Source organism: Piliocolobus tephrosceles, chromosome 14 (assembly GCF_002776525.5).
Source record: "Piliocolobus tephrosceles isolate RC106 chromosome 14, ASM277652v3, whole genome shotgun sequence".
In the NCBI taxonomy this organism is placed as follows: Eukaryota; Metazoa; Chordata; class Mammalia; order Primates; family Cercopithecidae; genus Piliocolobus; species Piliocolobus tephrosceles.
This window is the reverse complement of record NC_045447.1, coordinates 17,118,208-17,141,599: the sequence shown is the minus strand read 5'-3', so window position 1 is coordinate 17,141,599 and position 23,392 is coordinate 17,118,208. Positions and strand designations below refer to the sequence as shown.

The 23,392-nt window shown below is 57.8% G+C and overlaps 1 protein-coding gene across 15 annotated transcripts in view; it reads left to right on the top strand.

Moving 5' to 3' along the window:
* Nucleotides 1–23,392, top strand: part of DAB2IP (DAB2 interacting protein) — an 85,824-nt gene that overhangs the window by 51,157 nt on the left and 11,275 nt on the right. For 13 of the 15 annotated variants that reach the window (XM_023223726.2, XM_023223722.2, XM_023223733.2 and 10 more), the window contains 9 exons: nt 6,130–6,283; nt 7,992–8,090; nt 8,974–9,528; nt 12,614–12,758; nt 12,843–12,987; nt 15,572–15,808; nt 17,513–17,714; nt 19,650–19,825; nt 21,764–22,649. In XM_023223726.2, the coding sequence (XP_023079494.2) occupies nt 6,140–6,283; nt 7,992–8,090; nt 8,974–9,528; nt 12,614–12,758; nt 12,843–12,987; nt 15,572–15,808; nt 17,513–17,714; nt 19,650–19,825; nt 21,764–22,649 (2,589 nt within the window). In that variant the 5' untranslated portion in view covers nt 6,130–6,139. The remainder of the gene's footprint in view (nt 1–6,129; nt 6,284–7,991; nt 8,091–8,973; nt 9,529–12,613; nt 12,759–12,842; nt 12,988–15,571; nt 15,809–17,512; nt 17,715–19,649; nt 19,826–21,763; nt 22,650–23,392) is intronic. The other 2 variants (XM_023223723.2, XM_023223720.2) reach the window with 1 other exon arrangement.

Sequence of the window (23,392 nt, the reverse complement as noted above, 5' to 3'; positions counted from 1 at the left end):
TGCCCGGCTGCTGTGGACCTGTCCCCCTGCCCGGCTGCTGTGGACCTGTCCCCCTGCCCGGCTGCTGTGGACCTGTCCCCCTGCCCGGCTGCTGTGGACCTGTCCCCCTGCCCGGCTGCTGTGGGCCTGTCCCCCTGCCCGGCTGCTGTGGGCTTTTCCCCCCTGCCCGGCTGCTGTGGACCTGTCCCCGTGCCCGGCTGCTGTGGGCCTTCCCCCCCTGCCCCGCTGCCGGGGACCTTCCCCCGCCCGGCTGCTGTGGGCTTTTCCCCCCTGCCCGGCTGCTGTGGGCCTTCCCCGCTGCCCGGCTGCTGTGGGCCACCCCTGGATGATGGAAAGGCCGAGCCAAGGTTGGTGCAGTTGGTCTTGGACTCCGCTGAACTGGGTTCGCTTTTGACTCGGCCACTTGCTATGCATGTGATCTTGGGCAGGTTGCCTCAACTTTCTAGGTGCACCTTTTTAGTCCTGACAGGATTGTCAACAAGAATTAAGTGGGACAGGTGGGAGATTGTGGCCCTGAGCGGGCTTAGGTAGCATAGTATGAGCTGTCTGTCTGGAGAGACCAGAGACCGCTTTGTGGTGGTGACATTGGGCTGTCCCTTGAAAACTGAGGAAGGACTTTGTTTGGCAAAGAAGTGGAGGGAGAGGCAGAATGGACAGGCTCAGGAGACTGCTTGGACATGGATGCCTGGAGGGTAAGAGTAGGCAGCTTTGTCAGGAAGTAGCTGGCGGGGAGAGTCCAGGTCACTTGGCCAGGGTGTAGTGCAAAGGGCCCTTCAGGAGGGCTGGGACACCAGCTTGAGGTATCTGGGACTTGATTATCTTACAGGCCATGAGGCAAGAGAGGAGGGACAGGCGTGAGGCCCTGCCAGGTGGAGTGGCTTGTCCAGTGGTGGGTGCTGCTGTGGTCTAGACAGGAGAAAGCCAGTGGAACTCCCATTCCCCTCTGCCCTCCCATGCCCTGGCCAAGCTCCTCTGTAGCAGTGGAGTCCAGGGCAGGTCACCCTAGCCATGGCTTTGGCTGTCCCGTGTGTAACCTGGGTGTCATGGTGCCACCTCCTTCCTGGGAGCAGTAAGGATTCCACGCCATGGAGGACAGGTAAAGGGCTTCTGGTCCCTGGAGCGCTGTCACGGGGCTAGTGATCTGCCATGTTTAGAAGGGTCTCAGGGCTGGAGCCGTAGGGGGCAGGGTGTAGCCACAGAGGGTAGGGATGAGCCTCCTAACCTTGAGAGAGATGGGGGAAGCGGCCCATAATTGGACAGAGCGAGGGCAGGGGCATTTCCCGGAGACTCTGGAATGAACATTGGAATGCTGCTCTTGGGACTTGGCCTTGAACAGTCAGCTGCCCTGACAACCCACCCTCAGGCCTTCTTTGTCCCTCCTCCAAGGGAACAACCACGTCACCAGGGTTTGCAGGCTGAGGGAGGACTGTCCTTTTCCCCCTGACCTCCCGTTCCCTCTGAGCTTAGCTGACCTTGGCTGCTGGCGTACTGGGGTATTGGTCCAGGGACTCTAAGGCTCTGGACCTTGGAGCCAGCCAGACCCAACCCTACCCACCAGGAACCCCCTGCCTGACAAGGAGACAGTTCTGTGACAGACTTTCCCAGCACAGCCTGGATACGGCTGTCTGCCCAGGGAGTCCAGGAAGGCTTCAGGGAAGAAGGGGCACTGAAGCTAGGTGTTGAAGGTTGGATAGAAAAGGGGAAGGACAGCATATGCCTGGGGCCCTGCCTGAAACTCCCGCTTCCTGGGATGGAGGGTCCCAGCAGGCAGGCCGCTGCGAGAGTGGGCCTGGTCAGGTGGGGCAGGCAGGTAGATGCCAGCCAGTGGCTCGGAGTGCCAAGTTCTGGGGCTGGCATTGAATCCCGTGTGGTCTCAAGAGGGGATCCCTTCACCCCCACAACTCAAAGGACTGGGAAATACCTCCCCCTGAAGGCGCTGTCTTCACAGCACTTTCAGTGTGTGCTGGCTGCCAGTGTTTTCTGGGTGAAGCAAGCCTCCTTCCTTCTTTTTCAGATGAGGAAATGGACCCAAAAGGTTTGGGTGTGGCAGCAACACTAGAGCAAAGATGGGATGCTGGGCACATCTCTTGTCCTCTGTGGCAGGCCTCAGTTTCTCCCCTGTAAAGCGGGGTGAGGTCAACATCTGCCTCTTGGGCTCGTGGAGATTCTGTGAGGTGACTTGTGCGGTGGTTCATGTGACTCATGGCCCAGAGTAAGCCTGGCCTGGGGATGCCAGCTCTGCCCTGGTGAGAGGCAGACAGTGTGCAGCCCACGCCCTGGTTTGAGACCTGCTTCTGTATGTAGTAGACATGCAACATTCTGGCAGGGTTGTTGTAAGAAGTAGCTCAGACCTGGGCCATGGAAGTGGTTTGCAGGGGTGGAATCCCCATGTGAAGGCCTTTTGCCCTCCTTGGTGCCACCTCACCTAGGGGACCAAAGCTCTAGCCTCCAGAGACCACAGGAGGTCAGAGGGGAAAGACATCATGAGACTGAGCTGGGCACAGGGTCGGGAGGATGCCGTGGGCCATGCAATTGGGCCACCTTCTCTTCCACCCCCAGCCTTGGGCAGCAGAGAGGGACTGGACCCAGGGCTGGGGGACGGCAGAAGCCCTGAATACAGGGGCATCAGCCCCCAGATACCACACCACATAGGGCAGCTGTGGGCATGACTCCTGGACTGACCTGGTTCCCATCCCAGCAGGGGGCCTTGCGCGGCTCAAGTAACTGCTCCTCTCTGACCCTGTCATACCTTTCTGTAAAATGGGTAGATGAATACTCCTGGCAGAGCTGTGTGCAGTTGAAATATGAAAAAAGGGATGTGCAGGTGACCAGCAGGGCGCTCACCCTGTGCTGACTAGAGGTGGCTACCTACAAGCATCCCTTCCTGGGAGTAGAATGGGAGCAAGGTAGAGACCAGTGCCTGCTCACCTCCTTTCACCTGAGTATCCCAGGTAGGGAGGCTATGCCTACCCCTGCCCCCTTGGAGCCTGGGCAGTCTTTACTATCCATCTTCTGCCTGTATCTGATGCGCTGCTTCCCTAGCCTGGCAGGGCAGAGGCTGGAGGTGAAAAAGGAAGTGGCCCAACAGTGCCAGCATGGGATGAAGCCAGGGGAGGGGAAAAGCCTGCCTTGGGTGGCTGATGGGGCTGTGAAGTGGCCAGGCACTGCTGCAGACACAGGACAAGGCTGGCTTCCCAGAGAGGCGGTTCTTGGGCCTTGAATTGGTCCTGCTGGGTTCAGGAAGTGACCAAATGGCCATTTTTCCTTCCTGAGCCCCCTCATCTTATCATCTACCACCATGGGCACACCCTGGCAGGGTCACAGCAGACCAGCTCCCTCTGGGCCCAGATGAGGGAGGGACCGAGGATACTGTGTGTCAGGGCCTGTAGACTCCAGGCTGGTCAGGAAGTAAATGCATAGGAACGTGAGTGAGAGAGATACGGGTCCACTGGCCCCGTCTCTACCACTGGCTTGCTGTACTATCCAGGAAGGAGTAGCCTGGGAGACTTTGTGGGAACCACTTGGGCCTCCCTGGGCCTGCCCTGCCCCTATTCCTCTTCCCCCCAGAGAGCTTGGGCTGCAGGGATGGATGCAGCCTCTGCTCTACATCCCACCTCGTGGAGAAGCCCCCAGGGAAGTGGGGAGGGTCAGGGCTGCGCAGGTAGGCTGGGCCAGTCTAAGGTGTCTTAAGGGCCTTGAGCTTCCCCCCAGCCCCCTCTTCTGCCAGGATCCTTTCCAGATCAGCCAGAGCATGCTTGTGGGACAGGATGGTGGGGAAGGAAGAGGAGGGCTCTGCAACCACAGACTCCAGGATCTGGCTATTTTGGGGTCTGGCCTGGGCCTGCTGGGCTCCTGGGGTTGCAGGACCAGGGTCTCCTTGGATTTCCCTGGGCAGGTCCAGCCTGCTGAAGCATGCCTCGCCTTTCCTCTTCACAGCCAGCTCATCCATGCGCCCCAGGCAGGAGGCGGCTTCAGCTCACCAGCTCCCCGCTCTGTACTTCCTGGGCCCCTACCCCACCCTCCCTAGCTCCCAGCATCATTACCTGGCAGAGATTTTCCAAGCTGGGCCAGAAAGCAGCCCAATCCCAAACTGTGGGCTGGGTTTTGGGTTCCAGACGTCAGGCCTGTGGGGCTATGGGTCCCAGCCGTTCCCAGCCAGGGTGACTTCCCTACTGTCAGGCAGAGCATCTCTTCCACTGAGGTATGAAGCCCCGTGTGGGAGGGAGGCCTGGAGTCCGCCCTCGGAGGTGGGTGGCTCGGGTGGAATCTCAGCCCAGGGAGGGCAGGCCTACCCACAGCATTGGTCATTGCCATTGATGGGGAGGAGGCCAGGCTGCTCAAGCAAGGCCTTGAGGGATTATCAGGAGAAGAGGCCTGTTCCAACACAGTGGTGTGGCGTGGCGGGTAGGCCACAGTGCCCCTTTGTGAACTGGGCCTTGCAGGGAGAGCGCCCCAGAGGAGTAGAGGCACATGCTGGGCTTGCCCACGGGCTCAGGCCACAACAGGAAGCCCCAGGTGGGAGTTGTCGTAGGAGTTGGGGAGGGTTCCCCCTGTCTTGAACTTGTCTCACAGTTTTCCTCTGGCTCTGCCCATTCTCTCTGCTTTCAGAGGCCAGCTTCATGCTGGGCGTGGAGAGTCAAAGGGAGCCGGTTGACTGGGGCTCATGGGCCACTCTGTGGGGTATCTAAGGATTGGGATTCCCTCAACTCTGACTCCTTATGGCATCTAGCGTGGGACTCCATGTTAGGGAGGGCTCTTATGCTCAGAGGGCTGTTGCCATGGAGATGTGGAGCTTGGGGTGGGAGGGTGGCCACTGTCAACCTGAGTCCCTCTGAGCAGGGCTCTTCCTGCTCACCTCTGGGTTCTCGAGTGCCCACGGAGTAGGCCTCAGCCCACTGACCCAGGGCAGTTACAGAAATGAGTATACAGGGTATGCACCCTACAGGGAAGTGTCTGATGGCTCTGCCACGCTGCGAGCCCCTCAAGGTCAGGGGCCAAGTCTCAGCATGTCCCACGGTAGGGGTCTTGGCTTGGCGAGGCAGGGAGAGAATGATGGACTGAGCACTTGGACCATTGGAGCCAGGAGCCAAAGGGCATAGGGCGTTGGGGGTAGGAGGTCCGTGTGGGCTAAGCCTGAAGTAGGTTTTTCACCAACCCCAGGGTTTGAGCCCTGGACACAAGCAGGGCTCAGCTTCTGCACCGGAGGTGGTCTTAGCAGGCCCAGCCTATCCTCCCGCTTCTCTGCCCCACCATGGGGGCGGGGGGCTGTAGGAGGACACTGCTCTGTGCTGCTGACTTTGGAGAGATTTTACCTAGCCCTGGAGCAGGTATCGTCTGTGGTGCTTTCCATGTGATGCACTGAGGAAACAGGCTCAGAGGGGAACGATTTCCCCAGGGCCACACAGCAGGGGAGCAGTGGGCCCAGGTCTGGTCTGCATTTGGGTGTCAGGTGGCATCAGCCCTGTGCTCTTTGTGCCTGTGTCGGAGCTGCTGACCCGGGCCCTGAGTATGTGGACCCCGATGGAGTGTGTGTCTCGGGTACTATGCAGAGACTACTGCATCCCTTCTGCTTCAAGACTCGCCTCGCCTCGCCGTCCTCATCTGTAATATGGGAGCAGCAGGGTCCCTGTGGCTCTCGCTTGTGTGGGACAGTGTATGAGGAAGGGCTGTTGGCAGTGGTATACTGGATAAATGTTGGGACAGAGTGACTGCTCAGTCTTGGACAGGGACCAGTGCAAAAGAGAGGGGAGACGGGAAAGGGCCCAGAACTGCAAACAGCTGCCTGGATCAGGTGGGCTTTCCTTGGGTCTCTGAGACTGCGCAGGAGCCAAGCTGGCCCTTACCCCGCAGGCTCACTTGCTAATATTAACCCCGGAGTGACCCGCTGATCTCACCTTCTTGCTCTCTGAGAGGCTGAGCCCCCAGCCAGACTCCTGCAGTGGGGAGGAGGTTCCCACCGGTCTCTGTGACAGCCCTGCCCCCAAATATGTCTTAAGACAGAAAGGACAGAGAGTGGAGAGGAGTGGCTGCCTGCTGGAAGGGACAGGGCCGGGGCAGATGGGCGGGACGTGGCAACCAGCTTGACCTGGGCTGCGGGGGCCCAGCCTGACACACCTACTGCCACCCCAGGTCCCATCTGATGCCAAGGCTGAAGGAGTCTCGCTCCCACGAGTCCCTGCTCAGCCCTAGCAGTGCGGTGGAGGCGCTGGACCTCAGCATGGAGGAAGAGGTGGTCATCAAACCCGTGCACAGCAGCATCCTTGGCCAGGACTACTGCTTCGAGGTGGGTCCCATCGCAGGGCTTGGGTTGGACACCCCATCCTCTCCTGGCCTGTCTGGTCTCCTCCACGTCCTCCTGGAGTCCGGTCTGCTGTGGCCTCAGCAGGGGCCAGGGTGTTGGGGACAGTGGCTCGTATTTACCGATAGCTTTCAGCTCCTAAGACACCAGGTGGAGCTGGGGCAGGGGCTGTCCTTCCTACTCTCTGGGCTCTCTGGAAATGGGCCAGCACCTGTTCTCCATGTTAGCATGAAGCTGCTGGGGCCCCCAGTGGGTGACAGGGAGTAGGAGAAAAGCCTGAATTTCTTAAGCACCAGAGCCCATGTCTTAGAGCCTGCTCACATCCCAAATGCAGTGTGGATAGCAGAGAGTCTCCTCTTGTCCGGGCCTGTTTCCCGCTTGTGAACAATGAGAGCCCAAATCTTTCCTGCCCTGGCATTCTGCGACCTGAGGTTTGAATGCAGAGAGCCAGTGACCCACCTGGGGATGACCTGTCTAGTCCCTCATAGGAAATGGGGGATCTGAGGCCCAGAGGAGGCACGAAGACATCAGAGGTCACACAGCAAGACTGAGACCAAGCCGGGAGCAGGGTTACTATTGTTGCAGGTGTTCCTGGGAGTTCCTAATTGCTTCTCCAGTTATTAATATTGCTTCCTACCAGTTTCTGGGAAGATTCCTACCCCCAATAATCATGTATAACTAGGAGAGCTCTCTGGTAGAGAAATGAGCCTGGTAATGAAAAGCAGCCACTTGGGGACTAGTGTGACAATCTCCTGGCACCCCCAGCCCGGGGAAAAAAAACAGAGTGGTGCCTGGCACCTGCCCCATACCCTGTGCCCACTGGGGACTGTTTCTGGTTCAGGACTCCTGACCAAGCCAGACTTGATCTGGGCTGTGACATCCTTGCCATGGATAGGGTGAAGATGGCCCTGTCTGCTGGTTCACAGCAGGGGGTGCTGCGGAAGATGCAGGCCCTCAAATGCCGAGTGAAGAGCGTGCTTCCCCTGCGGAGCCCTGGGTCTGCTGCTGGGGGCAGTGGGAACACATAGCAGGAATTGCCCTTACTGGCTCCCTTACCTGGAGTAGATGTCTAAGCTGGACCAGAGGAGGAGTGAGAGTCAGACAGGGAGGGGAGGAGAAGTGTCAGGGACCGGGGACCCTAGGGCCTGGCACATCTCTGGTCCGGCATAAAAAAATACCAGACTTATATTACCATCGTTGTCACTGTTGCTTGATGGAAGAGAACCCTCAGAGTTGTCAGCTGAGGACTGAGGGGATTCTGGTACCTACCTTTGGTTGTCTCCTTGGTTCTTGTGGTTCCACCTTTAGGGAAAGTATGCTTGGGTTAAGCATTGCCCTCTGACCTGGGCGAGGTCTTCGTTCCTTCCCTCTTTCCATCTCAGGGAGAGGGAGGTTAGACTTAGGAAGATGTTTTCCTATTGGACAGAGGGCACTGAGGGATGAGTGAGGAGCCCACTGGTACAGGACAGGGCCACTCTATGGCTGCTGACTTGCCCTGGGACAGTGGGTCTCAGTGTACCACCTGCAAAACACGAAGTAGAAGGGTCATGTGAGCCTTGTCCTGGCTGCTTCCTGTAGCTGTGATGCAGACCTGATGGCCAGAGTGTCCTGAGCCTCCAAGGTCGTCTTCCATCACTGCTTGCCCTTGCTGTGGTCCCTTCCCTCGTCACACTGTCTTGCCTGCTCCCCACAGGTGACGACGTCATCAGGAAGCAAGTGCTTTTCCTGCCGTTCTGCAGCTGAGCGGGATAAGTGGATGGAGAACCTGCGGCGAGCAGTGCACCCCAACAAGGTAAGCCTGCACCCCTCTCACCAAAGCATGGGGGACTGAAGGTAGGCTCAGATATGAGGAAGCAAGAGAGACCATCTCTGTGATGTGGCCTGGGATTGGGGGCGGTCAGCCTGCATGGAGGCAGGACCCAAGTGGACAATATTGGTGGACTCTGAAAGAGATGTTTGAGTTTGCCAGGTTGAGACAGGTGCTGTGTGCCTCTGTTTTCTAAACTACACATTGAGTCTGGGCTGGGGAAATGAGTGCTGGACCCTGGGGTCCTTCTGCTGGGATCCCTTGTCCCCACTTCCCAGCCCCTGGCCGACTTCTGCTCATCTTCCCATTCCAGCTTAGGTGTCTGCCCCTCCTCCAGGTGAGGACCCCTCTCCCAGACTGGTGTCCTCTGTGTTCCCATTGCCCCTGGGCTCCCCCGTGAGGTCCTGGGAGCCCCCACTGTAATCCCTGCTTCTGTATCTGTCTCCCTAGCCGACTTGAGGGCCTGACCAAGTCCTAGTCACCATAGCCATCTCTTAAGTTACAGTACAGACCAACAAATTAAGGAAGAGTTAATAATGCCATAGCCTGTGATGTGCCAGGCGTTGTGCTGGCCTCTCTCAGTCTCGCTCTCTATGAGATGGGGGTTTACCTTAGTCCTGTTTTATACACAAGCAACCCAAGGCTCCAGTTAAGTCACTTGCCCAAGGTGAGTGAGCTTATTGAGGTCGACCAGAGATCCAGCCCTTGTCCATCAGCCCCACCTCATCCTGACTCAGGGTCTAGGCGCCCACTGCCGCCTCCATCTTCAGAACTCCTCCTGGGTCTGAGGCACTCTCAGGCTCTGGGCTAGTTGGGGGTTACATGTGGCACCCCCAGCTGACCACCCCGGACTCCCGTGCACATACAGGACAACAGCCGGCGTGTGGAACACATCCTGAAGCTGTGGGTGATTGAGGCCAAGGACCTGCCAGCCAAGAAGAAGTACCTGTGTGAGCTGTGCCTGGATGATGTGCTCTACGCCCGCACCACGGGCAAGCTCAAGACGGACAATGTTTTCTGGGGCGAGCACTTCGAGTTCCACAACCTGCCGCCCCTGCGCACGGTCACTGTCCACCTGTACCGGGAGACCGACAAGAAGAAGAAGAAGGAGCGCAACAGTTACCTGGGCCTGGTGAGCCTGCCTGCTGCCTCGGTGGCCGGGCGGCAGTTCGTGGAGAAGTGGTACCCGGTGGTGACGCCCAACCCCAAGGGCGGCAAGGGTCCTGGGCCCATGATCCGCATCAAGGCGCGCTACCAAACCATCACCATCCTGCCCATGGAGATGTACAAAGAGTTCGCTGAGCACATCACCAACCACTACCTGGGGCTGTGTGCAGCCCTCGAGCCCATCCTCAGTGCCAAGACCAAGGAGGAGATGGCATCTGCCCTGGTGCACATCCTGCAGAGCACGGGCAAGGTGAAGGTGCGTGCAGGCCCCTCAGCTCCTGACACAGGCTGGGCGACAGTGCTGGGTTACCTGCCCTTCCCTGCATCCATACATTTCAGGCCTAACGAATGCCTTGGAGGCACCAGTCACTACCAGATAGGTTCCCTAAACCCAGGAGTTCTGTTGTGGGCTGGGCGTTTTGTACTCCCGCTCTGTGGCTGGAGCTGATCACTGAGGCCTGTGTGGAACCAGCGGATGGGATTGCAGCTGGTAGTGAGGGAGTGGGCTTGGGTTGAGGTGCCTTCTACTGCTACTGCAGAGGACTGACTCCCTGAGGCTCCAGGGGAACAGGCCGGGTGGCTGGCTGTCCCAGCATACGGGTCCCACACCACCACCAGCCCCAGTGAGCCAAACACACATCCCCTGTGGGGTATGGAGGTCGGCAGACCTCCCCAGCAAGATGCACAGATGAGTCTCCATCACAGCTCCACCTCACCCCACGCTCTCATCCAGACACACAGATTCTCACACAGGTAGACGCAGTCAAAATTGTACCATTTGAGGGTTAGCTGGCCCCACCCCAGAGCCTCATAGAAGCGGGAATCTGAGACCCACCCAGGCAAGCCGTAGTTCAGGGCCAGAGGTGCCCAGTGTCCATCCCCATAACCCCTTTCACCTTCCGCTCCCGAAGATGGGCCCAGCAGCCCACCATGCAAGCCATGCCTCAGCCCCGCCTACCTGGTTTGGGGACAAATGGGCTCCTGGACCAGGATGCCCCTAGGAAGGCAGTAGAGCATAGTCTGTGGGCCTCGAAGGCAACCTTCTTTCTTTACATTTGCCACCTGCCATTCAGGAAGCTGCCCAGAGAGGGTGGGAAATGGGCTGGACTTGAGGCCTCTGCAGCGTGGATGGACCCTGGTGCTGGGCTAAGGACTAGGGCCTCTGCCCTCTGGACAGTGGCGTGCTGTGAGCCAAGTGACAGGTGGCCGAGGGGTGCCCTGTGTCAAGGTCCTAGGCTCTTAGCCCTAGGTCAGGGAGGCACATTTGGGAGCCATGCCCCAGGTACCCCAGGGCAGAGTCCAGGGCACAAGACTCGTGGAGGTCCCTCACCCTCTCACCTGTTCCTAGAGGCTCTGGAAGGGGAGGCCATGGCTGGAAGCCTCAGCAGCCTCTGCAGTGGGAACCCTCTGCAGCACCCCTCCCTCTTGGACTTGCTGTATGCTGCAAGTGCAGGGCTGGGGCGGGGACCTCCTCCCCATGGACCTGCGATGGGGAGCAGTTTTCCTTTATAGTGCTCGACTACCTCCTCCCTCAGCTTCTCCAGCCTTCAGACTTGACTGGCTAGGCTGCACGTTGGGGCAGCTCTGGCTGCCCCGTCCTTAATGTGCTGGTCAACACAGGAGACGTATGCTGGGAAATGGAATGAATCAAGGACCCATGGGCACCAGAGAGAGAGTGAGGAGAGCTGCAGAGGCTGGAGCCTTTTCTGCAGTTGTGTCTGATGTTTCAGTACCTGGTCCCCAGGGCTGGGCTGGGGCTGGCCTGTTCTGGGAAGCGGATTCCTCCCTGAAGCAGCCTGAGATGATAGGTGCGTCCAGGTGCTCACTGTGGAGGGAGATGAAGCCAGGGCCGCAGCCAACCCCAGAGGCCCTCAGTGGGGTTGCGGAGGAGTAGATAGAAAGATGGAAAGTAACTTGTGCTACTGGGGTGACAAGCACCTGAGCCCCCAGCTCTGGAATACTTGGGAACTAGCCCCTCTTCCCTCTTCACGACTAGAGGAGTAATGGGGTCTGGAAAGCAAGGGACTTGAACCAAATCTGGCCCCAGGTGGCTGTGTGGCTATAGATAAGTCATTTTCCTGCTGTGTGTGCATTGGTTTCCCCCTTACTGGGTCCTGGCTCTCAGGAGGTTCTCATCTCAGCACTGGGGCCCGACTCTCATTGCAGGAGTTCAGGAAGGCTGTGGTCCTGAGCGGGAGCCCCAGGGGAGATGCAGCTCTGACCCCTGCTTCAGTGTATTCAGAGAATGCGACCCTGGAGGTCGCCTGTTGGTCAGGAAGGGGTCCTCAGGCCACATGATCCCCAGGAAGCCAACGACAGCTTCCTCTTGGCACCTGCTGTCTCTCTGTGCCTCTGCTGTGCAGCCTGAGTTCCTGTGTCTAGATCTCAGTTCTCTTTTAAAGGACCCCACTCGTGCATGTCGGAGTGAGGAATTTCTTGAGCACAGATGCCTGGGTCTACCCCTCCTGGGTGCCTTGCAGGCTCTGTGCTAGGTGGCCCCCTGCCCTGACTGTCACCCTCCCTTGAAACTCTGACAGTTTTTCCTATCTTCTTCCCCTCCCCCAAGCCACAGGTTGGTTTTAAGTACAAGGAGGCGGGGGACTCCTGAGGGAGGGAGTTAGTATCCGCATGGTTGCTAGAGTGGGGGAAGGTGTGGGTTCGGGCTCCTGTGCTGGGGTTTTCCCACAACACTTTGTGTGGGACCTGATGGGCCAGGGGCTGCTACCCCGGATTGCCAGGTGGGCAGTGGCGCCTCCACCTTCCCTCTCCAGCCAGTTGCACATCAGTTCCTGCTCTCACCTGCCTGAGCATGGTGGCTCATGACCTCCCCGGGCAGTGGGACTGCACAGAAGGCATCTGTGTCTGGTGTGGGAGCTCCCACCCGAGTCACAGGTGGATACTGGTGACCATTTTTACCATGAGACAGGGCAGCCTCACTTGTCCTCTTTGGCACTGATGCTGCGGGGAGAGGCGAGTCCTGCTGTGGTCACCAGGCCAGGCCTGATCAGGGCTATACATGGAAATGAGTCCATTCTCTGTGGTGGTGGGAGATTGTGGCTCCATGTGGCATGCACTGGTTCAGTGCCCTTCAGCTGCCTCCATCCGTAGACCCGGCTCTACTGTCACCAGTTCTAGGCTCCTCCCTTGGCTGGGGGCCCCTGCCCTGCCCACACTCCCCAGCAGCCCCTAAAGGTGGGCACACTATTCCTCCCGGGGACCCCTGCATCTTGGTGATGAAGCGGCCTCAAAATGCCAGGGCTTCTCTGGCTAGGTCTGGAATCCTAGGAGCCTCCATGCCAGGCCAGCTCAGGTCCTGCTCTCCCCACCTCCTGCCTCCTCAGGACTTCCTGACAGACCTGATGATGTCAGAGGTGGACCGCTGCGGGGACAACGAGCACCTCATCTTCCGGGAGAACACACTGGCCACCAAGGCCATCGAGGAGTACCTCAAGCTAGTGGGCCAGAAGTACCTGCAGGACGCCCTAGGTAGGAAGTGGGCCAGCAGCAGGACAGAGGGTGGGCAGGGCCCGCCAGGTCCTCACTCCCCACTCCCTGCCCACTTGGCCATAGGTGAGTTCATCAAAGCACTGTACGAGTCAGATGAGAACTGCGAGGTGGATCCCAGCAAGTGCTCAGCCGCTGACCTCCCAGAGCACCAGGGCAACCTCAAGATGTGCTGCGAGCTGGCCTTCTGCAAGATCATCAACTCCTACTGGTCAGTGCAGCGCCCAGGCCTCCCACCCTGTCACCTTCCCCATCCTTCAGTGTCTGGCACCTACATTGTGCCCGGTGCTGCCTGGCCCCTGAGTTGTACTGACTTGCCAGTCCTCTGGCCTAGTCCCTTTTGAGCTCTCAGGTGAGGCAGCGTTTAGCACATTGCTGTGGCTTTGTGGTGGAAAGAACCTGGACACACCAGTCCACCGTTTCTGGTGAGAAGAGAGCACCCTTCATGTGCTGGGGGCTGTTGTGGGTGCTTGGGCTGCAGCGGGAGTGAGACTGACAGACCCTGTGCGGGCCCCCAGTTGGGGTGGGTGGATGGCTTCATCTGAGGCTCCTCACCTGTCCCTGGGAGCTAAGGTGCTCATGTCACAGTCTTGTGATGGGGTCCAGCAGGGGCACATTGGGGGCCTGAGCACCAGGCAGGCCTCTTGCTAGGACTAGAGAATAAAGAGAAAGGACTAGACTGAAGTACAGCGGGGTCTGCAGGCTCTGCCATTCCTGGAAAGCAGCAGGGCATGCAGCGGTGGGCTGCTCGGACAGGCCCGTCAGCAGGGCCAGAATCAGTCCCGGAGAAACTTGCGGTAAGGCCGACTTCACGGCCACCGGCTTGCTCCTGTGGTATATGTGTGTGGTGGCCAGCCAGCCTGGTGCCGAGTACGGCCTCCTCCTGTGGTGGCACATGGGACTGTCCAGGAGGGCCTTGCTGTCAGTCCAAGCAGTGGGTTCATTTTCACCCCAGAGGAGCTGCCCAGGTTTAACTTGTGTTCCCCTCCAGCTCAGGGCTTACAGCCCCCACCCACCCAAGCCTCCGTCCGCAGCCTCTTCTGACACCACTCCCTCCCTGGCCGTACCTCACTCCTTGTTACGTGTGCCTCTCACTCACCTGCACCTTGACCTGCATACACTCCTGCCTTTCCTGCTGCAAGGCCACACACCTGGGTACACTCTGTCGCAGCCCTGATCCCATCAGGATAGGGTTGTGCCTGTGCCTGAAACATTTCCTCCAAATGCTGGGGCACCCTGGGGGAAGGTGAGCCCACCAGCTCAGGACTGGGCACATAGGAGGGCCAGGGAAGTGTTTGCTGCTCCCCAAGGACAAGAAAAGGTGGGGGGAATGGGCAAAGCCAGGAGAGTGGGCACCCAGGGCCTTAGCCCATGGGCTATACAAGGTGCTTACCTGGGCCAAATGGGCACCTCAAGATGGGCCACAAATGCGCAGCTTTCCACACCCTTGGGCTTGGGGTGGAGAGCAACTATAGGGCCTTGAACTCTGGGAACACACTTCCCATTCCCAGCTGGGCCATGCTTTCCCCTCTCTTCCCGGGGGGCTGGGCATGTGACTCAGGGAAAACATTTGTGGACCGTGATTTTCCATTTCCTCTTTCTGGCATTTGTCAGAGGCGCCTCTCCATTCTGGACAAGGCCATTGATAGATGTCACCACTCAGCACCTGCCCCTGTCCAGTTCTGTGCCAGGCACTGTGAGAGCCACGGCTAAAGGTGGCTCACCTTCATTCCCTGCTAGGCGTGCCCTTGATGGGTCAGCCAGCATGCATTGTGGGAGAGCGTGCTGAGCAGGCTGCTGGGCCTGTGGGGGAAGAAATTTCAAGTTCTTCAAGCCTATTATAGCCTTGGGGTTTTAGCCTTACGATGGCTCTGTGAGCTTAGCAGGGCAGGTCTCGTTCTCAGTTTAAGGGAGAGAAAACCGAATTCTTCCAGGAGGGTTAGGGCCTTGGTCACATCACCCTGAGGTCATGGCAGAGCCAAGTGTAGACTGAGTTCAGGGACCACTGGGGCCTGGCCTGCCCCAGGCTGGGAGATGTATCTTTTAGGGAAAAAAAAATAGGAAAACCACTTAAAAGTTGGCCAGGTGGGCCTGACCACGGCAGGCCAAGATGCCCAGTAGAACCAGGAGCCCCATTGTCTAGGGCCAGCTCTGCCCACTCGCTCCATCACCCTGGGGCAGTCACTACCTCCCTTTCCCTCCCCATCTAGAGAATGAAAGCTGTGTTCTCCCACTGTGTTCAGGGGTAGTCCCATCTCGTTGATCTTTCTGAGCTTGTAGGAAATCCCAGATTCCTATGACATCATTCAAGCAAAGGAAATGAGTCTCAAAGCCAGTGATGGGAACCCAAGGAATAGTGGTCTATTCCTGTTTTCCTCACTTCTCCCTAGACCCAGATGCCTGCTGTTGGGGTTGAAAAATGAAGTAGAGACTGGGGAAGAGGTGGGGAGGGCCCAGACCAGAAGCTGGATAGGCGGTTCAGCACTGGCCCTTGGCAGTTAATTCCGGTTAGGATGGAGAGCCAGCTCCTCAGGCCTCCTCCCATCCCACTGGCCTGGCCCTTCGCTGAGAGCCCACTGCCCGATGGGAACCTGGTCTCCCCACTCCTACTGCCTGGGCACTTGCTTCAGTCGCCCTGTACTGACTGCTCTCCACAGACAGCTGTGTCCTCAGAGCTCAGACAGCGGGGCTGACCTCACGCAGCTGGTCGGGTAGAGCCACGGTTGGAATGCGGGTTCCTGCTGTCCTGGGCCCCTGCCTGATGGCCAAGCCCACCCTTGTTTGTCCCTGCACAGCGTCTTCCCACGGGAGTTGAAAGAGGTGTTTGCCTCGTGGAGGCAGGAGTGCAGCAGCCGCGGCCGGCCGGACATCAGTGAGCGGCTCATCAGCGCCTCCCTCTTCCTGCGCTTCCTCTGCCCAGCCATCATGTCGCCCTCACTCTTCAACCTGCTGCAGGAGTACCCCGATGACCGCACTGCCCGCACCCTCACCCTCATCGCCAAGGTTACCCAGAACCTGGCCAACTTTGCCAAGTGAGTGCCTCCTCCCTCACCAGGCAGAGTGGGCAGGGCTGACATCCACAGGGTAAGCCCTGGTGGTGTTTCTGTCCCCAAGCTGGGCAGAGACCATAAACAGGCCCTGGTTTTGTCCCTGTCATCCTCAGTCCTTCTCCTTCCCACTTTTTAAAACATAAAATCTCCACACTCTATCCTTCATCTCAAGGTATATGTCATTTTGGTATGTTTCTTGATTTTTAAAGGTGGCAACATGAGACTTTTTTTTTCCTTCTGCTTTTTTGAATTAATGTATTATTATAAGGATTCTCACATATCCTTTAGCATTCATTAAGCCCTGTTTTGAAATAAATGACTAATATTCCTCCAAGGGGAACCGGCCCATATTTCCTTAACCCATTCCCTGTGCTTGGACACTCGGGTTGGGCACCACTGTCCTGGTCTCCTGCTGTCAGGATGTCTTTCTTTGCTGATAAAGCACTATTGGTGTTTTCGGCTGCATCCTTAGAGCAAGCGGGGAGAAGTAGAAGGGCTGGGTCATCTCACTGTTGTTCATTCTCAAAGCATGGATTGAGCCCCATCCTGGGGCTATCTGTGTGCTGGGCTCTGACGGTACCAAGATGAATCAGCCCTGGTAGCGCTCAGTACTTCAGCCAGGGAGATGTGTGGAATAAGCAGGATAGCAGTGACAGACACACATGAGCCTCTTAGAAAGGCGCTCAGCTTGTTGGGAGAGGAGACAGGAAAGCCTCCAGGGTGACAAGATCCCGCAACTGCATGTCAGGGTGAGGCGTTCATTATCTCAAGGAAGAGGAGCAGAGGCCAGACATCCCAGGGAGGGCCATGTGCTGTGCCGGGTCAGGAGAAGCTGGCAATGAGACCTAAGAGGACAGCAAGGACCTGAAGTCCAGACAGGGCTGTGGGAGCCACCAGAGAGTTTTAAACAAGAGAGAGGATGGCCTTCCTCTGTTCTGGACCCTGAAAAGCTCACCCTGACAGCAGTGGGCAGATGGGTTGCAGGGAGCAGGATGGTAGCCAGAAGACCTGAAAGGAGAGTGTAGCTGTGGTGCCAGCAACAATGGCAGAAAATTGGCAGGGAGGGGAGGGGGTACAGGAGGCAGTGGCTGCAAGGGACAAGGTTAGGGGTTATTAGAAGGCAAAATCAGCGGGCCATGCCATTTGGGAACGAGGAAGAGGGAGGAGTTGACAACTGCCAGAGGTTCTGGCTCAGGTATCTGTATGGGTAGTGGGGTCTCCACTTAGGATAGAGAACTCAGGAGGAGGGCATGGGTTTGGGTGATGGTGATGACTTCAGGTGTGGCCAGGCTAAGTAGGAGGGACTCCCGGGGGAGGTGCCTGCGGATATATTAATACATGTCTGAAAGCTCATTGGGAGACCTGGGTTGAGCATGGATTGAGCATCATCTGCATACCAGGACAGTGAAGCTTGGAGGAAAAGTGGAAGGACACTGTTAACAGGCAGTGTATGGGGGACACAGAACATTCCAGGTCCTGAGATAAAAGGTTCAGAAAATGGTCACTGTTACCATGAGCAAGGAGGGCCCTGGTGATCTGGGCCAAAGCATATTCAGCTGACTTGGGGAGTGAGTAGGGTGGGAACCGGCCACAGTGGGGAAAGCGGGCGGTGGTGTCCCAGTGGAGGGAGTTCCTGGGCAGGGCCTGCCTGGGCCCAGAGTGCTCACCCAGCTACCCTCCGTCCAGATTCGGCAGCAAGGAGGAGTACATGTCCTTCATGAACCAGTTCCTAGAGCATGAGTGGACCAACATGCAGCGCTTCCTGCTGGAGATCTCCAACCCCGAGACCCTCTCCAACACAGCTGGCTTCGAGGGCTACATCGACTTGGGCCGCGAGCTCTCCAGCCTGCACTCACTGCTCTGGGAGGCCATCAGCCAGCTGGAGCAGGTGCCTATGGCTGTGGGGCGGAGGTGGGGCCAAAAGCTACCATCAGGCTTTTAGTGTTCCCCCTTGCAGAGTAACCATGGAGGGCAGAGAATTCGCCCACGTGGCATGATCAGGAGCTAACTGCATACCAGGAGCCCAGGGCTCCAGGCCAGGTCCTGTCAGAACACACTGGGGATCTGTGGGCCCCATTTTCTCTGTGGGCAAATGCTGTGTTCACTCAGCAGTATCTGCCAAGGCAGCCCCACTCTGGGTACTAGGGCTGGGGTGTTCCACATGCACTCAGCCTTTAGTGGACAAGCGCCTCTGCGCTGCCTGCCAGAGCATGTGAGAAATAAAATTGGATCGTGAATTCACCTGTATGAAGAAGATGACTCAAGACCCTGTGCCTCCACTTGTCCAGCAGGAAGTTGGAAACCTTTCTAGGATGGCCCTTGACCATCTGTTGACAAGGTTACTCCCTAGACACCTCTGACACTGCTGCAGTCACCTGAAGTGAGCCCTCCCTAGCCTGAGACTTCACTGACCCCCAGCCTCAGCCCACATAGTGAGCAGTTAGTTCTTGGACTTAAGGGCTGGGTCTACCAGGAACTTCTTCCCAAATATCTGTTGCTTTCTAGGGCTCCAAGGGACCACCTTACTTTTGTAAGGTGCTGAAACTGGTCTGGAAGGCCCTTCATGCCTCCTGGTCCCATTCCCTAGAGGTGACCGCTCAGAGCACTGGTATGCAGCCTCCTGGACGCGATCTGTGCATGTGTAAGCACGCACAAACATGCAGGCGCACACACATAGAGCTCTTTCCCTTTTTCAGTTCCTTTTAAAGCGAGAACGTACTGTGTATGCTGCTGTGTGCGTTTCTTACCACTCTATTGTGGGCCTCTTTGCTTGTCAGTGCAATCTGCACCACCGCCAAGGGCTTTATAATGACTGCATCATACGAATGCTATTTATTTCACCAGTGCCCTGTTGATGGGCACTTTAGGTTAGTCCTGACTTTTCACTAGAAATAGGTGTTGTTGCAATCAGAGGCCATCATTTTTGCTCATTTGTATCCACTTGCCTTTGGCTGTGAGAGACACAGGAGGGAGAAATGGAAATGAGGGCCGAGACCCTCCTTTCCACCGGTTCCAGTCCCTGCACTGCAGCCAACACCAGTCACTGTCACTGCCACCACTTACCTTCCCCCTGTGCTGTCCACGTATCTGCACAACCAGGCAGGAAGAATGGAAGGTGATTGGTACTGTCACACCGGTGATAGGGTGCAACAGGGATTTGAAACACAACTGTTTGCCTCTCAATTGTGTGCTCTATTGCCTGCATGAGTTTTCACCTTTGTTTTCTCACGGAGACCTCTGTGGAAGCTTGTGCATAAACAGGTGAAGGCAGTGTCCCCATAGCCTAGAATCCTCTGCCCCTCAAGTCCTCTAAAGCGTGCCAGCAAGGTTCAGATGGGTTCAGGCTCTGCCTTCTGCCTGACCAGCACCTGGGGATGCCTGGACCATCTCCACTGGTCCTCAGGTGCCAAAGTGGGTCAGGCCCCAGCCTATCCCATGGAGTAGATGATGTGAGAGGGGCTGTCACAGAAGCCTCTGGATGGAGAGGTGGAGGTGTGGAAATGCTGGGATTCCATGTGTGCTTTCCTCTCTGCGGAGGCATCAGGGCAGGGCAAACTGAAGGAGAGGCTTGCACTAGGTCCGCATCTCCCCCTGTGGGCCTCCTACTCCTGCCCCAGAAATACCTGGGAGCTGGTTAAAAATGTAGATTTATCGATTCCTGGGCTCACCCCCGTCCCAGACCCAGCAGCTCTGACTGGCGGCAGGTGGGGATCTGCACTTCTGACAGGCTCCGCGGTGGTTTTCAGCCACAGTGGCTGCAGCACATATAGCCTACCTGTGTGGTCCCAGGAGGTCACGCCTGCCTTTTGCTGTGCCTTTGCAGAGCATAGTGTCGAAACTGGGACCCCTGCCTCGGATCCTGAGGGACGTCCACACAGCGCTGAGCACCCCAGGTAGTGGGCAGCTGCCAGGGACCAACGACCTGGCCTCCACACCGGGCTCTGGCAGCAGCATCTCAGCTGGGCTGCAGAAGATGGTGATCGAGAATGATCTTTCCGGGTAAGAGCTGCCAGGCATGTTGGGTGTGGTGGGTGTGTGTGCACACTAGGCACAGCTCACCTGTAATCTCAGATGGGGAAAGAGAATGCCCACATAGTGTTTATAAAACAAACCTGGCAAGACTTGAGTTGTACAGGTCCTAAGTGGTGAACCTCCATTTGGGAATAATCAGGGAAGCCTTCCTAGAGGAGGTGATGCTATAGTTTTTTTCTTTTCTTTTTTAATGTTCTAAGAAAAGTATCATTTCCATTGGTGGAAAAGGGATTCTAGGCAGAGGGACAAGCACAAGCAAAGACATGATGTGTCAAAGAATAATTACTGGTCCCAAATAACCCCCAGCATTTCCAGATCGCCTGATATTTGTTAAAAATACACATGTTCCTGGTATTTCCTGAGCCTGAGTCAGAATCTTCAGAAGTGGTGTTTAGCTGGGGGTGTTTTCAATAGGAGTTCGGTGGCTCTGCCAGGCTTGGAGGCTGGGAACCCCAGAAAACATAAAATGTTGCTGAGACCCAGTCCTGGGGTCTGCTTTGTCTAAATAAGACACGCACAAGGCAGATTGGAAGGCAAAACATTCTTGTTTAAGTCAAAATAGGGACATTTCTTTCAGTTCATGTTGAAGCATTTCTGCTCCACCCCTACTCTCCCCTCTCCCGCCGGGGATCCCTCTTACCCCAGCATGTGAGGCCTTGGCTGCAGCAGCAGAGTTGGGAGTATGGTCTCCCTGAGGCAGTGGCAAGGCAGGCTTTTAAGCAGGGGAGGGTGCTGAGATCAAGAACCTGCTGAGATCAAGAACCTGAGGTTAGGGGAGCCCAGGAGGGGTCAGAGATGCAGGTCCACTGAGTCTTGCATTGGATCTGTTCAGTGAATGTGCCAAGCGAAGCCAAGCAGAGTCACGGGCCAAGAGTTTGAAGTGGGGGGTGTGGTGGACAGCCCTTGAGAGGCTGAGAGGCAGCCGGGCCCGTGAGTTGTGAAAAGACTGACCTGGTGTGTGGCCTGGGCAGCCAGGTTCCCACTGCTCTCCATGTTTCCTGGCTCATCTGCTGCTCTAGCCAGCTCTCCCAGGCCCATGAACATTGCAGCCCCGAGTGGCTACTGCTGCCCATCTCAGGGAGTGGCGCTTCCTTGCCATCTGAGGCTAAGCCAACCCATTCCTCATTCCAAGCCATATCAACCCCCCCAAGTCCTTGCTGCCTTCAGTTCCCCCCACCCACATTCTTCTCTCCAAAGCCCCCCCTGGCCCCCACCACAGTTGTGCTTTCTTCTAAAGGAGCTAGCTTCTGGGGAGGGGCCAGGGAGAGGCCAGAGAAAAGCATAGAGTGAGGAGGAGGCCAGGGCAAGTGCAGCCCTCCCACCGAGTCATGCTCTCCATGGAGCCTGCTCTCATTCCTTGTTTTTGCCAGGAACTCCAGCCCCCGCCTGCCAGTCAAACAAGGGAGCGGCAGCAGGAGGCTGGGCAAGAGGAGGTTTCACCGGGCCCCCACTTCAGTTACCAGTCTGATTAGGAACAAGAGGGAAGAGGCAGAGGGAACCCAGTGACTCTGAAGTTGGAGTTCTCAATGCAGGATCCGTGGATAGCAGAGAGCCACTGAGTTGTGGCTTAGGGCTTAGCTAAGGAGGAGTTTTCCAGAGCAAGCCAGGCCCCAGTACCCATTGTCCCAAGATGCAGCTGAACAGGGAAGGGGTCTTCCAGGCAGCGCGGCCTGAAATGTGCAGTGCTGGCCCCTAAAGAAGAGGTTCTGTGCAGGAGCAGCCGCCTCAGCCTCTGGTCCCCGGATTCTCCCACTCCTGTTACCCGAGCGCATCCATCTCCCCAGCGCTGGCTTGGGCTGCCAGGCCCCGGCAGGTTGGTGGGTGCTGTCGGTTTGGACCCGCCTTGGCTGCACTCACAGTTCTTCTTTTCCCCTTCTTTCCCTGTGTGTGCTTGTCTCCCTGCAGTCTGATAGATTTCACCCGGTTACCGTCTCCAACCCCCGAAAACAAGGACTTGTTTTTTGTCACAAGGTCCTCCGGGGTCCAGCCCTCACCTGCCCGCAGCTCGAGTTACTCGGAAGCCAACGAGCCTGATCTTCAGATGGCCAACGGTGGCAAGAGCCTCTCCATGGTGGACCTCCAGGATGCCCGTGCGCTGGATGGGGAGGCAGGCTCCCCAGCGGGCCCCGATGTCCTCCCCACAGATGGGCAGGCCCCTGCAGCTCAGCTGGTGGCCGGGTGGCCAGCCCGGGCAACCCCAGTGAGCCTGGCAGGGCTGGCCACGGTGCGGCGGGCAGGCCAGACACCAACCACACCAGGCACCTCCGAGGGCGCGCCAGGCCGGCCCCAGCTGTTGGCACCGCTCTCCTTCCAGAACCCTGTGTACCAGATGGCGGCTGGCCTGCCTCTGTCACCCCGCGGCCTTGGTGACTCAGGCTCTGAGGGCCACAGCTCCCTGAGCTCACACAGCAACAGCGAGGAATTGGCCACTGCCAAGCTGGGAAGTTTCAGCACTGCCGCGGAGGAGCTGGCTCGGCGGCCCGGTGAGCTGGCACGGCGACAGATGTCACTGACTGAAAAAGGCGGGCAGCCCACGGTGCCACGGCAGAACAGTGCTGGCCCCCAGAGGAGGATCGACCAGCCTCCACCCCCACCCCCGCCGCCACCTCCTGCCCCCCGCGGCCGGACGCCCCCCAACCTGCTGGGCACCCTGCAGTACCCAAGACCCTCAAGCGGAACCCTGGCGTCAGCCTCACCTGATTGGGCAGGCCCCAGTACCCGCCTGAGGCAGCAGTCCTCTTCCTCCAAGGGGGACAGCCCAGAACTGAAGCCACGGTCAGTGCACAAGCAGGTCAGTGCCACTAGTCAGAGGGCAGGGCTGGGCACTTGGGCCCAGCTGGGCTGTCATACCCCATACCATGCTCCTCCTCTCGGTCATTTCACCTCCGCCCGCACCCAGCTGCCATCCCATCCCACCAGCCTGCCACATGCACCACCACCCCCTCCCCCTGGCTTCTTCCTGAATCCTGTGAACCAGGGACACTGCAGCCTTGGGGAACTCCAGGCTCCTCTGTCAGTGCCCCTAGGGGCAGGCTGGGGTCAGAGAGAAAGAGTGCATTCATCTTCAGTTCCAAGCCTGTCGAAGCCCCCACCCAAAGTAGGAGTCATCCTGCCCTACTCTGGCCCCACACTCCCCTCCCAAAATGTTTTCACAGGCTGGACAGACCTCCGGGCACAACTACCTGGAGCATGGATGGCCCTGTCACCCAAAGGCTGCAGGCGGTGTCTGGAGTGGGGGTGCCTTGGGCTGACAGCCCAGCCTGGCCCTGTCCTCCTCTCAGCTCAGCCTGTCCCGGTGCCCCCAGTGGCAGGGTCACTCTCTGTCCCCTTGGCAGCAGAGGGTGGTGTTCAGGAGGCCACCTGACACCTGTTGGCTCTGGCATCGGCTACTGTCTGAGAGACAGAGTTCCTGGGTGGGGACTGCCTCTGTAGGTGCTCAGTCAGCTGGAGGACCCTTCCCTCCCCACCATGTCCCAGAGCTGCTTGTCCTTGTGGCTCACCTGGGCCACTAATGTCCCTCCTGCTTGCCCTCCG